Below are 14,392 nucleotides of genomic sequence, written 5' to 3'. Positions count from 1 at the left end.
GTTTTATCAGTTATAGTGACATTAGATGAAGAGGTAGATGTACAAAGGTTAGAGGATAAACTAGGGTTACCTGTTATATGGTTTGTAGCGCTAGAGTCAATGACCCATTTTGACGTAGAGGAAAGAAGGCATTTAGAGATGTTACCTGTCTCTGCGATGGCCATAATGGGAGTAGAAGATGATGTCGTCAATGACTCTTGATACTGTTGACATTTAGCAAACTCCTCTGTAGAAATCGGAATTGACTTGTCAATATTATCGAGAGTAGAAGCGACGTGTGCAAATGACACCCTCTTATCCTTATTCTTCAATCTTCTGCATTCATATTTTGTATGGCCAGATTTATGACAGTAATAGCAAACAACACCTCCTGAATTTGATCTTTGGTTATTGGGACGACCTTTGGAGCTATTTGATTCAACCCCTTCTTAACTCTATGATTATTTGTGCGCCCAATCAAAGCACTATTAGAATCAGATGACATAATTGTTTGTGGCTTCTCTATACGAAGTATTCGAGTATAAGCTTTTTCCAACGATGAGATATTTAAGCTTGACAATACTTGATCTTTGGCCATCTCATATTTAGGTGAAAGACCAACTAAAAAATTCATGATAAACAACTTCTCACATTGAGCCACTAGAACTTTTGGATTCGTGTTGATTAGCATCAATGCATTGGATTCCGCACATGTATTTTTGACCTCCATAAAGTAGCTTGTAAGAGATTTTTCTCCTTGATCAGGTTGATATAGAGTCTTACAAACATCAAACACTCCATTAATATTCTCTTTTCCAGAATAAAGAAAATCCAAATATTTCAATAGTTCCTTAACTGATTCGTAGTGATTTACTAATTCTATGATTTCATGGTCAATAGAATTCTTGATTTGTAGAAGCATTCTTGAATCGTCCCACCATCAAATCTTTTTAGTAGCATCAATCAGTGGCTCTTCTGTGATGTGATCATCCATCTCCATGCTCCTAATATAGTGGCAAACATTTGATCTCCATGAATAGTAATTGGATCCATTCAACTTGTGTTCAATTACTTTTGACACCATAAGAACCATCTCAGACATGACTACTATTTTCTTATCAGCCATTACCTAAAAAAAAGAAACACCAGACAGAAGAAAAGCAAACTCTAATTTACCGAACATATGTTTTTTTTCCCTTAAATGAACCACAAACAGTGAGTATATAACCCAAACAATCACACCACCAAGGAGAGTCAACAAAATCGAGGAAACCCACAGAAAACGAACCGAAATCGATGATGCATGCACCAGCACGCGCCGGCACGTGGATTGATGATAGAAGGGAAAAGGCAGCGCGTGAGCCTCACCCACTGGTTAGATGGATGTCGGACTTTGGAGTTTTGAAGATCAGCGGTTGGGCTCCTCGATGGATTGGGAGGCGTCGAAAAATAGTGAAGAAAAATTACCCTCCCATTTTCTTCTAGCGGCAATGGTGAACAAATGTATAAACTGAAGACGGTAGTGGTGAACAAATGTATAAACTCACCTGTCGACAAAACCTTAGATGTGACACAAACATGTTGTAAATTCTTAAACCCTAAGGTTCACAAAATCCTAATTTTTTTAAAGTCTAATACCATGTAAAACTCTCAAGTTTGAGAGAGAATCAAAATACTCTATCCCATTCATCAAAGATATGAATATATAAAAGTATACAAGAGTGAATCAAAATACTCTATTCCATTCATCAAAGATATGAATATATAAAAGTATACCAGAGTGATCAAAGAAAAAAAAAACATGTAACAAGATATTTACAATAATAAAAAAACCTAACAATTGAACTATAACATCCATCATGTCCTGCTTTTACCTCCCTCAATTTGTCCTTCCTCACTAGCTCAAGCGCTACCTCATTCGCCTCCGGATCGCCTCTAATCGGAATTTGAGCCGCCTGTAAAAGAAAATGTAGCTGTTAGAGCTCTGGATGTGAAGTATAATTTTCCTTTCGAGTGGAATGCAATATTGTGCATTATACGTACCATGCCTCCCATTCCATAGATTTTCAGTCATAATAGAGAGAAATTTCGGAGAATCTAGGGGGAGTGGGCGTTTACTGAGTTGCACCTGGTGAGCAACACAGGGTCTTGAGATTAGAGGCGAGGATTCGAATTGGACGGAGAAAATGGCGTCGGAGACTTGGATGCCGGAATTGGTGGAAGGAGGCTATGGAATATCTTCGCTTGAGGGCAGAAACCGCTTCATGGATCACTGAAATGGGGCGGCGTTGAAGTTTGGATTTCGATCCTCCATGGAAGTGCACTCGATGAAAGTAAAAAGACTGTCTATTCAGAATCAATATTTATGGTATATCATACATAAAAAAATTCCTTACATCAATACAATACAACAGAAATTATTTACATCTACTTTTCATTCATTTCCATAAAGGATGGTTCATACAGAATCAAACAGAGTTCTTTAAATTAAAACAACTATCATTCAGCAGTGCTTCTGTAGTAGCCAAGAAAGAATATGATTCGTTTGATAACAATTTCGTTATGGGACTAAGCTGCTTAGTTTATGAGGTAGTAAACTATGTGCATTTTCACGAAAATTGGAAACATTCAGTTCTTACAACTTATTAGAACCATGAGATAAAGCATGTTTTGCAAGCTCCCTTCTCAGAATCTTCCCTGCAGGCGATTTTGTGATTGCGTCAATAAAAGAAACTCGTCGAATTTTCTTGTATGGTGCAACCTGCACGATGAAAATGGTACAGTTTGAATGTAAGTAAGACGTGAAATAAATAACAGACTATTTAAAAATTTCTTGAGAGATGAAGCATTGCCTGTTTTGCAATGAAATCAATAACTTGAGCTTCAGTGATATTGCTTCCAGGCTTTCTAACAATATAAGCCATGGGAATCTCTCCCGCTTCTTCATCAGGATAGCTGCACAACAACAGAAAAAATATCATTAGGAAAATTTGGTCCCAAAAAGCTCATTCTTCACTAGTCTCAACAATTACTAAACAACAGAAAACAGAAAAATGCATACGGTATCACGGCAGCGTCAATAATTTCAGGGTTGGATTGAAGCAAATGTTCCAATTCTGCAGGTGGGACCTGGAATTTATTCCAATCCAAAAAGAGTTTCAGATCACTAAAGAGGGATTAACAGACTGATTGGATTGACTTTCTAGGTATTTAAAATACGCATTAAGATAATAATGACAGGTGACATTCGTAATTGTATTTTCAAGACTTCTGCAATTACTCAGTGTAAAGAATTCACCTGATAAGCCTTGTACTTGATCAATTCTTTTAATCTATCAACAATGTAGAGGAATCCATCAGAATCAAAATAGCAAAGATCACCAGTCTTTAGCCATCCATCTGGATCCAAGGTTTCATTAGTTGCCTTGTCATCTCCAACATAACCTGAATCAAACAACAGTTGGTGATCTGTTTATTGAACCCCTGACTTGTTTGGCCGATAATGTAATGCATTGATCAATTGAATTATACCCAATTTAACGCTTTGGACGGAAATCAAGTACAAGATAGTAGTTACAAATCTAGTATAGATATATTACTAACATATAGCACGCCTCGTTACCACTTCATCAGCAGTTTGGTGTTGTCCAAACTGAGGAATTAAGCTAGTGATACTAATGAAAATTAGTGGTAGTCACAAGTTTAAATGGATGCAGTGTCATTTTCGCCACTCACTTCTCATGAATCATAGTAGATAAATATAGAGTTTCATTTCAAAATCAGTTGACAATGACAGAATAATTATGAGAACTTTCCATTTTTTCAATGTAGAATCTTCAACATGTGAGTCCAAATATATTGTGTGTTTCTAAGTATTGAATAGGAAAAAGTAGAACAAAACGTGAACAGAACATTGCTCACCTTTCATGATTACTGGACCTCGCAACCAAAGCTCTCCTTTATGGTCAGGAGGTAATGCCTCGCCAGATGCAGGATCCACTATCTTGGCTTCTATACTTCCAGATAGGCGACCTACTGACTTAGTGTTGCTGCTTTCCTCAGGCCCCAGAGTTCTTGCTGCCCCCGCTGTACTCTCTGTCAAGCCATATCCCTAGTCAAGAAAATCAAACAATGGATCATTCCTAGTTCTTATTATGACCTCAGGATTGAGAAATTTGTACTGAGGTGTATGTGGACTCGTTTAAGCTATGTACCAAGAGAAGAAAGTTCAAAATTTCTCTCTTATATGCAAATGAATATGATAGAATAACTGGAAGATCTCTAGTATTAACTAAAAATAAATATAAGAGATTTAAGTACATCGTTATTTGTTGAAAAATACTTTTTTGGTTCTCGAGGTTTGAAGTTGATGTCTATTCGATCCCTGAAGTTTCAAAAGAAACACTTTAGTCCCCAAAGTTTTAGAAATGGTTCTAAATAGTCCTTGAGACTACTTTGATCGTTAGTTGACTGACGGAAAAATGATGTGGTTGTTAGATATGGAGTTAGCTGGCTGATTTGTCAAATTTTATTAATTTAATATTATTTTTTAATTGATGTGGCATCCTCTTCTTTCCCCCTCAAGCGAGCTCTTCTCAACGTCTTCCAATTACACAACAAAACCCTAAATGTCTGAATGTAAGGCCTCAAAGTAGCTTCTACACTTTTATTTTAATTTCTTCAATTGTTTTCTTTTTTTATATTGTTCTGGTTCTTACTAATGATGCATTGTAATGGATTTCCCCCCAATTTCCAGACATTTGAATTTGTTTTGTTCTTCGGTCTATGTTTGGAGTCTGATGGAACAAGTGTCTCAAGTGGTTGATATGTTTTATTTTTTCCATCATTCTGCAATTGAAATTTTCTTCTAATTAATTATGTTCATATTTAAGAAAAGGTAATTTTAGTTTGGAGAAACATTCGCTTGGATTGTTTTTTGCTTTTATCATTAGAACTCTTGATTTTTAGTTAGCTAATTTAGTTTGATCGGTGAAGCTTCTTTTTTAAGCTCCTACTCCGTTTTTTTATCTGGCAACAGAAGAGACAACACAGTCCCATTTTTCACTGGGCATCAATGATAGAAACAGGACAAATGCAACAAAGAAAAAACTTCATTAGAGGAGAGTGAAAGAATACGATGAGGAAGAAGGGAAGAAAAGGCCACATCATTTAAAAAAATATTAAATTAATAAAATTTAATAAATCAGCCAGCTAACTCCTCGCTTAACAGCCACATCAATATATTGTTAGTCAAATAATGGTCCAAAGAGCATGAGAGACAATCTAGAACCATTTATCAAATCTCGACACTAAAGTGTTCGTATTGAAACTTTAGGGACCAAATACACATTAATTTCAAACCTCAGATACCAAAAGTGCATTTTACCCTTGTTCTTATTATCTTTCAAATGTTCATTTTTTATAATACCATAAGAGTGAGAGATTTGAACTATAAGTCTCTTAATTGCCAACATAGACTATAAGCTTGCTAAAAATTGATTTTAGTTACTTTATGTTTAAAGTAAAATAATATTAATAAACTTCATTAGAAAAAAACTATACAATGTGAATATATTTTTAAAATTTATAAAAGAAAAGTTGAAATTTAGATATTTGAAAGTTAAGAATTAGAAAATTAAGAGAAATATTAGAGTATCTATATGTATGATAAATAGTCAAATGCTTTTCTTATTTGACTATTTATCGTTTTGGTATATTTTAGGAGGATATTTTAATTTTGGAATTTTGTGAAATTGTGTGAAATTTTGTGGTATTTTATATTTTAACTTAAAATTCTGATTTTTATTTTGATTGTGGAGATAATTAGTATAAGCTAAGAATTGGAAAATTAAGAGAAATATGAGAATACCTATATGAAAAAATAAGGATATCTATATAACTTATTTAAAAATTGGTTTTTTTCAAACTTAAAAAAGTTTCAAACAAATTGATTAGTGGAAGTATTTTTTTAATTTTTATTGTTAAAGTCATTTTTTTCACTAGAAATTAACCGTTTTTATTCAAATACTAATGGTGGAGGTATTTTTGAACTCTTATTAAGTTAAGGGTATTTGTGAAACGTTTTGAAAGTTCGGAGGTACTTTTGAAACAAAACTTTAATGATTTTCATCTAAAACTAACGACAAATGTATTTTTAAACTCTTATGGAAAGATTAAGGATATTTTTTAAATTTTTTAAATTTTTAGGATATTTTTTTTAAGTAGTGTAAAATTCAGATAATTTAACCAAAATTTAATTCTTATCCATCTCCGTTATCGGAATTTGAAAAGCACATCTACATGGTGAATGGTGAATGGTGAATGGTGAATGGTGCTAATGCTTTTGCCAACATCAAATAAAAATTAACCACAAACTAAAAATGATAAATTTTAAGATTTAAGACTAAGTTAGAATCTATGCACTAAAATCGAATAAAATTCAAAATAGAAGATAATTTTAACCCTTTTCAAGTACAACGTGGGAATAAAAATCTTAACCTTTGAGTTATATTATACTAGGTCATGATGAATCTTTAAAGTTTAAATTAAAAAATAAAAATAAAAAAGTAAAAATAAAAAAAGTTAAAAGTTGAAGAAGTCAATCTTTTTAATTATATTATAAGTCACGCCCAACTTTGATTAGGTACCGTCCTAATCCCTATACTCTCTCTTCTCCTGTCAAAAAAATCAATTTTAACGAGTTTTTTTTTTTTTTTTAAATACAAAATTGTTACGTGACAATTTTTTATTGGGTGCAATAGGAGCTACACAATAAATTAGTGGAGTCCAATTGCACCTAAGTATTTTCTTAAAAAAAATATACCAAATTTTCGGTAAAATAATAAAAAAATCAAGATGAAGGATTAGGTCCATGCTTCACTTTACTTTACACACGAAAAAATATTTTAGAAAAATATTTGTCACATGACAATTTTTTATTGGACAACTGTCTACGCAAAGATAGATACTACCCGAGTTTTTCCCAAAAATCAATTGACCTAGAACCTGTCAAGTTATATCAATTTTAATCTTCATATTTAAAATTCATCAAATTGCACTTCAAATTGCAATATGTGTAGCAATCTAGTCTTATCCTTGAACTCTAACAAATGTTGCAATTTTAACCTTCTAATAAATTCTTGCTTCCATGAATTATAAAACTATACAATATAAAAGAGATAGAATCATAGAAAAAAAAATTGCATGGGCAAATCAACTTCATTTAATTGAGGTAAAAACTAACACATATTTAAGTTTATAGTCCCATTTGATGATTCTAAATTTATACAATCTAACATATCTATGGTCAAAATGGGTTTTTCAAGGATATACCAAACTTTTTTTTTTAGAATATATTATAGGATCATACCAAACTCAACCATATAACTTAAAAAAAAATGACATGGTATAACATTTTTGTCACACACACTATAAGAAAAGTAATTGATAAGAAGATGTAAGTGAGGAAAGTTAGGTTTAAAGTCTTTAAACAAAGAGAGAATAGATTCGAATTTGGTATTAAAATAGGAGAGAATGTTGATCAGATTCAAATAATTGGAGGAAGAAAGAAGGTATATAGTATTCAAATTAATCATTGAGCAAAATAGTAGAAAATATTTGTTACTAACCTGGATAATTTCAACGCTAGGCATCTTCTGATGGAATTTCTCAATCACTTCTTTCCCCAGTGGAGCGCCGCCGCACCCCAACATTTGAAGAGAACTGAGATCGTATTTCGCCACCAGTTCCGATTTCGCCATCGCCACCACTAGCGGCGGAGAAACTGGGATGTACGTAACCCTAAACTTCTCCACTGCGTTAAGCATCCCTTCGAAATCGAATCTCTGCATCAGAACCAACGTTTCTCCTCGTGAAATCTCTCGAAGCAACATCACGAATCCGAAAACATGGAACAAAGGCAACAAACACAGAGAAACCGGATGTGGCTCCATCTCTCCTTCGTTGATCTCCGATTGAAGAGCACTAGGCCCTGCGTTCACCGCAATAAGGTTCCGATGACTCAGTAACACGCCTTTCACTCGACCTGTTGTACCTGACGAGTACAGAATCGCCGCCGAGTCGGATTGATCGATTTTGATGTCGGCGAGAGTATCAGGTCTGTTGATTTCGGTCATCATAGAGAGGAATTGAGGTGAATCGATCAGGACGGTGCCGAATCGAAGTGCAGGGAGTTTGGACGCCGTTGAGGATGTAGCGAAGGCAATGACCGGTTTACTGAGTCGAATCTGATGAGAAATTTCTGATTTGGAACTGGTTGGATTTGCCGGAGAGAGAATGACGCCGAGAGATAACAGAGCAAAATACAACACGGGGACTTGCAGAGAAGTCGGTGCGAGAATAAACGCGACTTGACCATGGGAGAGGGAGGTTAGAGCTTTGAGATTTGAGGCGAGGGTTCGAATTTGACGGAGGAAAATGGCGTAGGAGAGATGGAGGCCGGAGTTGGAGTCGATGAGAAGGGTGGAGTTTGCTGGGGGAGGGGAAGATTGAAGGAGAGAAAGGGCGTGTTCGGCGACGGAGAGAGGCTGAGATAATGGTGGAAGTGAGAGCGGTGGTCGGAGGCTGTGGAAAATCCTCGTCTGAGGACAGAAACCGCTTCGAAGATCAACAAAATGGGCGGCGGCGTTGAAGTTTAGATTCCGATCTGCCATGGAAGTGGACTCGAAGAAAGTGATGCGTGATCGAGCACGCGGATACTAATACAGCTTATTTTATTCAAATTAGTTGAGAATGTTTGTGTATATCCAACTTTTTTATATGTATTTTTCAAATATTAACGGTTTTATCCCAGATGAGCAAGCATACTGGTTGTAGTTTTATTTTTTATTTTTTTTATTTTTTCCTCTCAATAACACATCCTAGCTCAATTAGAGGTTCCATTTTCACCTTTGGTTTTATTTTATAAAAGCTTTTTTTCTCTTAAATTTTTATAAGTTAGTCACTCAATTTTAAAATGTTATATTTTTTCTTTAAGTTTTAATTTTGATTTTAATTTAGTTCATAGATTAATTATTACAATTTTACCTTTGAAATTTGAGTTTTGTTTCAATTTAAGATGTATTTAGTTTGATTTTTTAAGTTTTTAATTTTGAAAATGAAAAATTTCCACAGATAGAAAAATGTCAAACTATTTATATAAATAGTAAAAAAAAAACTGATATATACTGATAAACTTTTATCCACAGATGATAGACTTTTACCCATTTCTATCACTGATAGATACTGAAAATTTTCTAATCCTATATAAAAAAGATTAAAATTTTGCTATTTTATATAAATAGTTTCCATATTTTTCTATTTTTGAAAATTGCCTTTGAAAATAAATCATTTTGAAAAAAGATGAGATGCATAACGACAACTCAAAAGCTCTTGAAATACTTTTAAAGTATATTTTAAACAGTTTTTATCAAAATGATTTAAATAAAAATGGATTTTTTAAAAAATATTTTTTTTCTTTAGTCAATCCAAACGGGATCTTAATCTTTAGGTTTCAAGATTTGTACCCTAAAATCTTTTTTTTTTTTTTTTTTTTTTTTTTTTTTTAGAATAGGTGATATTATTATACAACAACAAAGAGGATCCCACAGCCTGGGATCAGGGCAACAAAGCATAAGAAAAGACAGGGCAACAAAACCATAACAATACCAATAGGATAAGACTAGAACAAAACCAACATATAGACACAAACTCGCAAACCACCAGGAAACAAGGCAGAGAAACTCCACCAATTAGTGGCTACAGCCAAGCAGAGAATAACGTGAAGGAAAAAACAACCGTACACACACTAGAAAAGACCAAGAAGGTCAACCCTCTAGGAAGTAGCACGAGCACGAATCGTAGAGACCATAAGGTAAACTAGAACAGATACCGACCTCGGTTGACCTCCATGTAGTCGCCGATTACGCTCCTGCCAAATGTAGTATATGGACACACACCAGAAAACATGGAACAACTTACTATGCACCTCCTTACCCGACCTCACACGGCACAACCAACTCAATTCTACATCTTAACCAGCCACCCGATGCGTCGAACCCAATTGACGCAACATACTAGACCACACCTCTCACCCAAACCCACACTAAAAAAATAAATGATCCCACGACTCCACACCTTTCCCACACAGAAGACACCCCCTCTCTGACAACACACCACAACTTCTCAACTAATCCTGCGTACTCAACCTGTCCCTCATTACTAACCACGCACAGAAGAAGTGTCACGGAATACCACCCCCTGCCCACAAAATACCAACCCAAGACACCCTAGAACGATGAGGATGTATATTCTCTCAAGTACTAGCAATAGAAAACCAACCACTAGCATCCGACACCCAAACCCAATAATCCTCTCCCCTCACCTTAGACCCAACTGCCTGGATAAGACCCCAGATCTCGAGCAGCTTCCAATACACTGTAGGCCACTTCCAACCTCCCTCACCATCCAAGAACTCCGACAACCGCACTTCCAAACTAATCCTTGCATCATGAACCACCATAAACCCGTATGAATCCAAAATTGCGCCCCCCGGCAACCAAGGATCCCACCAAACAAAACAAGACTGACCATCGCTAATCACAAACGAACCAGATGCTTGAATCTATCTCTACTTTGCAAGATAGCCCTCAAGCACCAAGACCTCTCAACCTCACTCCAAATGGCTCACAACGACCGCCCACATAAAACATACTCCTCCACCCATGCCACCCAAAGTGACCCCGATTTAATTAAGAGAAGCTAGAGCAGCTTCATAATCAAAGCCTGGTTCCAAGAGGCCACATGTTTTACACCCAACCCCCCCTTTCCCAACGACAGGCACACCTCATCCCACGCCACCCGTGCACCACCCTGACTCACCACATTACCCTTCCATAAATAACTACGTAACAGACGATCAACCTCATGAGTTACACACGCAGGCAACACGAATATGCTACACCAAAAAAACCTGAAAGGACTATAAAACAGACCTAACAAGCTGCAACCTCCCAGCAAAGGAGAGGGACCTCACTGCCCAACTTCTAATACGAACTGTAATCCTCTGTATCAAAGGTACATAATCCACAGCCCTCAACCGACCCACCAATAAAAGTAAACCCAGATACCTAACAGGCAATAAACCAAGAGAGACACCCATATATGCGGCCAGTTCCTCCGCCTCCCTAGACTCCACACCCGTAACAAACATGGAACTTTTCCCAACATTTGCAACTAACCCAGACAGCTCTGCAAACTCTGACAATATCTACCTCACAAACTCCAAAGAATCTCTCTCAGCTGCACAGAAAATCATCAAATCGTCTGCAAAAGCCAAATGAGTTAGGCCCACGTGCTCACACCGATCATGGAACCTAAACCACACAGGAGGTTTATTCAACAACCTAGACAAAACCTCCATCACCATCACAAACAAAAAAGGAGACAATGGGTCCTTCTGCCTCAACCCCTTCCTACCAGGAAAAAACCCTTCAAGAGAACCATTAATCATCATAGAGAACTTAGGCGAAGTAACACAAGCCCTCACTCAACTAACAAATTGAAGGGGCGTACCTATTGCCAATAACATCCCAAATAGAAAATCCCAATTCACTGAATCGTAATCCATCTGAAGATCTACCTTTAACACACAACGCAGTTTCCCTCTGCCCTCCTTATAACTCCCCACGAGCTCCTGACACAATAAAATGTTATCGAAAATTGACCTACCCGGAACAAACGCAGACTAATTACCACTGATAAAATCAGGCAACCACAATCGCAATCTCTCAGCTAAGATCCTCGAGATACACTTATACACAACATTGCAACATGAAATAGAACGAAACTCTTCCATACGTTCAACTCTCCACCTCTTAGGGATAAGAGTGATAGCAGTAGAATTAACTCCACTAGGCAGGTAACATGTCTTAAAAAAATTCAGCACAGCGTCACAGAAATCATCCCCAACGACACTCCAAGCAGCTCTGTAAAAATCCACCGAAAACCCATCAGGCCCAGGAACCTTCTCAGATTTCATCGAGAATAAAGCCTTCTGAATCTCCTCCCGATTCACTGGTCGACCAAGTGCCTCCACCCCCTTCTCGGGCCAGCTGAACTGCATAATATCCCCAATTCGAGCAGTAAGATCCCTATACCCCACATGTTGGGCCCCTAAGCAACCCCGAAAGAATTCTACCGCTACCCCTGCCACCCTGTCATGCTCCGTTTGGTGAGTCCCCTCAGCATCCATGACTGTAAATAAGCCACTACAGCTACGACGAGAACGAACACAGCGATGAAAAAAGTTGTGTTCATATCACCTAACTCCAGCCACCTGACCCTGGCTTTCTACCGGAGTGACGCCTCATCCAATCTTGCCACTGACCAAAAAACCCTCACTCAACTAACAAATTGAAGGGGCGTACCTATTGCCAATAACATCCCAAATAGAAAATCCCAATTCACTGAATCGTTATCCATCTGAAGATCTACCTTTAACACACAACGCAGTTTCCCTCTGCCCTCCTTATAACTCCCCACGAGCTCCTGACACAATAAAATGTTATCGAAAATTGACCTACCCGGAACAAACGCAGACTAATTACCACTGATAAAATCAGGCAACCACAATCGCAATCTCTCAGCTAAGATCCTCGAGATACACTTATACACAACATTGCAACATGAAATAGAACGAAACTCTTCCATACGTTCAACTCTCCACCTCTTAGGGATAAGAGTGATAGCAGTAGAATTAACTCCACTAGGCAGGTAACATGTCTCAAAAAAATTCAGCACAACGTCACAGAAATCATCCCCAACGACACTCCAAGCAGCTCTGTAAAAATCCACCGAAAACCCATCAGGCCCAGGAACCTTCTCAGATTTCATCGAGAATAAAGCCTTCTGAATCTCCTCCCGATTCACTGGTCGACCAAGTGCCTCCACCCCCTTCTCGGGCCAGCTGAACTGCATAATATCCCCAATTCGAGCAGTAAGATCCCTATACCCCACATGTTGGGCCCCTAAGCAACCCCGAAAGAATTCTACCGCTACCCCTGCCACCCTGTCATGCTCCGTTTTGTGAGTCCCCTCAGCATCCATGACTGTAAATAAGCCACTACAGCTACGACGAGAACGAACACAGCGATGAAAAAAGTTGTGTTCATATCACCTAACTCCAGCCACCTGACCCTGGCTTTCTACCGGAGTGACGCCTCATCCAATCTTGCCACTGACCAAAAAACCCTTCAAGAGAACCATTAATCATCATAGAGAACATAGGCGAAGTAACACAAGCCCTCACCCAACTAACAAATTGAAGGGGCGTACCTATTGCCAATAACATCCCAAATAGAAAATCCCAATTCACTGAATCGTTATCCATCTGAAGATCTACCTTTAACACACAACGCAGTTTCCCTCTGCCCTCCTTATAACTCCCCACGAGCTCCTGACACAATAAAATGTTATCGAAAATTGACCTACCCAGAACAAACGCAGACTAATTACCACTGATAAAATCAGGCAACCACAATCGCAATCTCTCAGCTAAGATCCTCGAGATACACTTATACACAACATTGCAACATGAAATAGGACGAAACTCCTCCATACGTTCAACTCTCCACCTCTTAGGGATAAGAGTGATAGCAGTAGAATTAACTCCACTAGGCAGGTAACATGTCTCAAAAAAATTCAGCACAGCGTCACAGAAATCATCCCCAACGACACTCCAAGCAGCTCTGTAAAAATCCACCGAAAACCCATCAGGCCCAGGAACCTTCTCAGATTTCATCGAGAATAAAGCCTTCTGAATCTCCTCCCGATTCACTGGTCGACCAAGTGCCTCCACCCCCTTCTCGGGCCAGCTGAACTGCATAATATCCCCAATTCGAGCAGTAAGATCCCTATACCCCACATGTTGGGCCCCTAAGCAACCCCGAAAGAATTCTACCGCTACCCCTGCCACCCTGTCATGCTCCGTTTTGTGAGTCCCCTCAGCATCCATGACTGTAAATAAGCCACTACAGCTACGACGAGAACGAACACAGCGATGAAAAAAGTTGTGTTCATATCACCTAACTCCAGCCACCTGACCCTGGCTTTCTGCCGGAGTGACGCCTCATCCAATCTTGCCACTGACCAAAAAACCCTTCAAGAGAACCATTAATCATCATAGAGAACTTAGGCGAAGTAACACAAGCCCTCACCCAACTAACAAATTGAAGGGGCGTACCTATTGCCAATAACATCCCAAATAGAAAATCCCAATTCACTGAATCGTAATCCATCTGAAGATCTACCTTTAACACACAACGCAGTTTCCCTCTGCCCTCCTTATAACTCCCCACGAGCTCCTGACACAATAAAATGTTATCGAAAATTGACCTACCCGGAACAAACGCAGACT

At 37.8% G+C, this 14,392-nt stretch overlaps 2 protein-coding genes and 1 long non-coding RNA gene across 3 annotated transcripts; all 3 read right to left on the bottom strand.

The window, feature by feature from the left end:
* Positions 1 to 608: 608 nt before the first annotated feature.
* On the bottom strand, positions 609 to 2,378 carry LOC150034661 (uncharacterized). Its single transcript, XR_016531350.1, has 4 exons — positions 2,023 to 2,378; positions 1,854 to 1,934; positions 1,268 to 1,526; positions 609 to 1,108 (listed from the first exon to the last, which is right to left on the bottom strand). It is a non-coding gene; the product is annotated as an uncharacterized LOC150034661 (long non-coding RNA).
* Positions 2,379 to 2,385: 7 nt separating this feature from the next.
* On the bottom strand, positions 2,386 to 8,918 carry LOC120082987 (4-coumarate--CoA ligase-like 9). Its single transcript, XM_039038445.2, has 6 exons — positions 7,608 to 8,918; positions 3,901 to 4,090; positions 3,278 to 3,423; positions 3,041 to 3,108; positions 2,832 to 2,934; positions 2,386 to 2,740 (listed from the first exon to the last, which is right to left on the bottom strand). The coding sequence occupies exons 1-6, from the start codon at positions 8,649 to 8,651 to the stop codon at positions 2,615 to 2,617; spliced, it is 1,677 nt and encodes a 558-aa protein (XP_038894373.1). The 5' UTR covers positions 8,652 to 8,918; the 3' UTR covers positions 2,386 to 2,614.
* Positions 8,919 to 10,737: 1,819 nt separating this feature from the next.
* LOC150034660 (uncharacterized) lies at positions 10,738 to 12,229 on the bottom strand. Its single transcript, XM_090316810.1, has 5 exons — positions 11,924 to 12,229; positions 11,551 to 11,671; positions 11,402 to 11,466; positions 10,971 to 11,245; positions 10,738 to 10,879 (listed from the first exon to the last, which is right to left on the bottom strand). The coding sequence occupies exons 1-5, from the start codon at positions 12,227 to 12,229 to the stop codon at positions 10,738 to 10,740; spliced, it is 909 nt and encodes a 302-aa protein (XP_090172936.1).
* Between the last annotated feature and the right edge of the window lie 2,163 nt (positions 12,230 to 14,392).

This window comes from Benincasa hispida, chromosome 8 (genome assembly GCF_027475165.1).
Source record: "Benincasa hispida cultivar pf3 chromosome 8, pf3_genome.v1.1, whole genome shotgun sequence".
NCBI lineage: Eukaryota > Viridiplantae > Streptophyta > Magnoliopsida > Cucurbitales > Cucurbitaceae > Benincasa > Benincasa hispida.
The sequence above is the reverse complement of the archived record's forward strand: the minus strand, read 5'-3'. Positions and strand labels throughout refer to the sequence as shown.

Bases quoted from the DNA above. Each gene is read 5' to 3' on its own strand.
- LOC120082987 (XM_039038445.2), bottom strand. From the start codon at position 8,651: ATGGCAGATCGGAATCTAAACTTCAACGCCGCCGCCCATTTTGTTGAT. The intron at 4,091-7,607 runs GTTAGTAACAAA...TTTCTTGACTAG, and splicing joins CTAGCGTTGAAATTATCCAG to GGATATGGCTTGACAGAGAG. The intron at 3,424-3,900 runs GTGAGCAATGTT...TGTTTGATTCAG, and splicing joins AGGTCCAGTAATCATGAAAG to GTTATGTTGGAGATGACAAG.
- LOC150034660 (XM_090316810.1), bottom strand. From the start codon at position 12,229: ATGGATGCTGAGGGGACTCACCAAACGGAGCATGACAGGGTGGCAGGG. The intron at 11,672-11,923 runs GTGCTGAATTTT...TTATTGTGTCAG, and splicing joins GGGATGATTTCTGTGACGCT to GAGCTCGTGGGGAGTTATAA. The intron at 10,880-10,970 runs GTCTGTTTTATA...TCTGTTACGTAG, and splicing joins GGGAGGTTGCAGCTTGTTAG to TTATTTATGGAAGGGTAATG.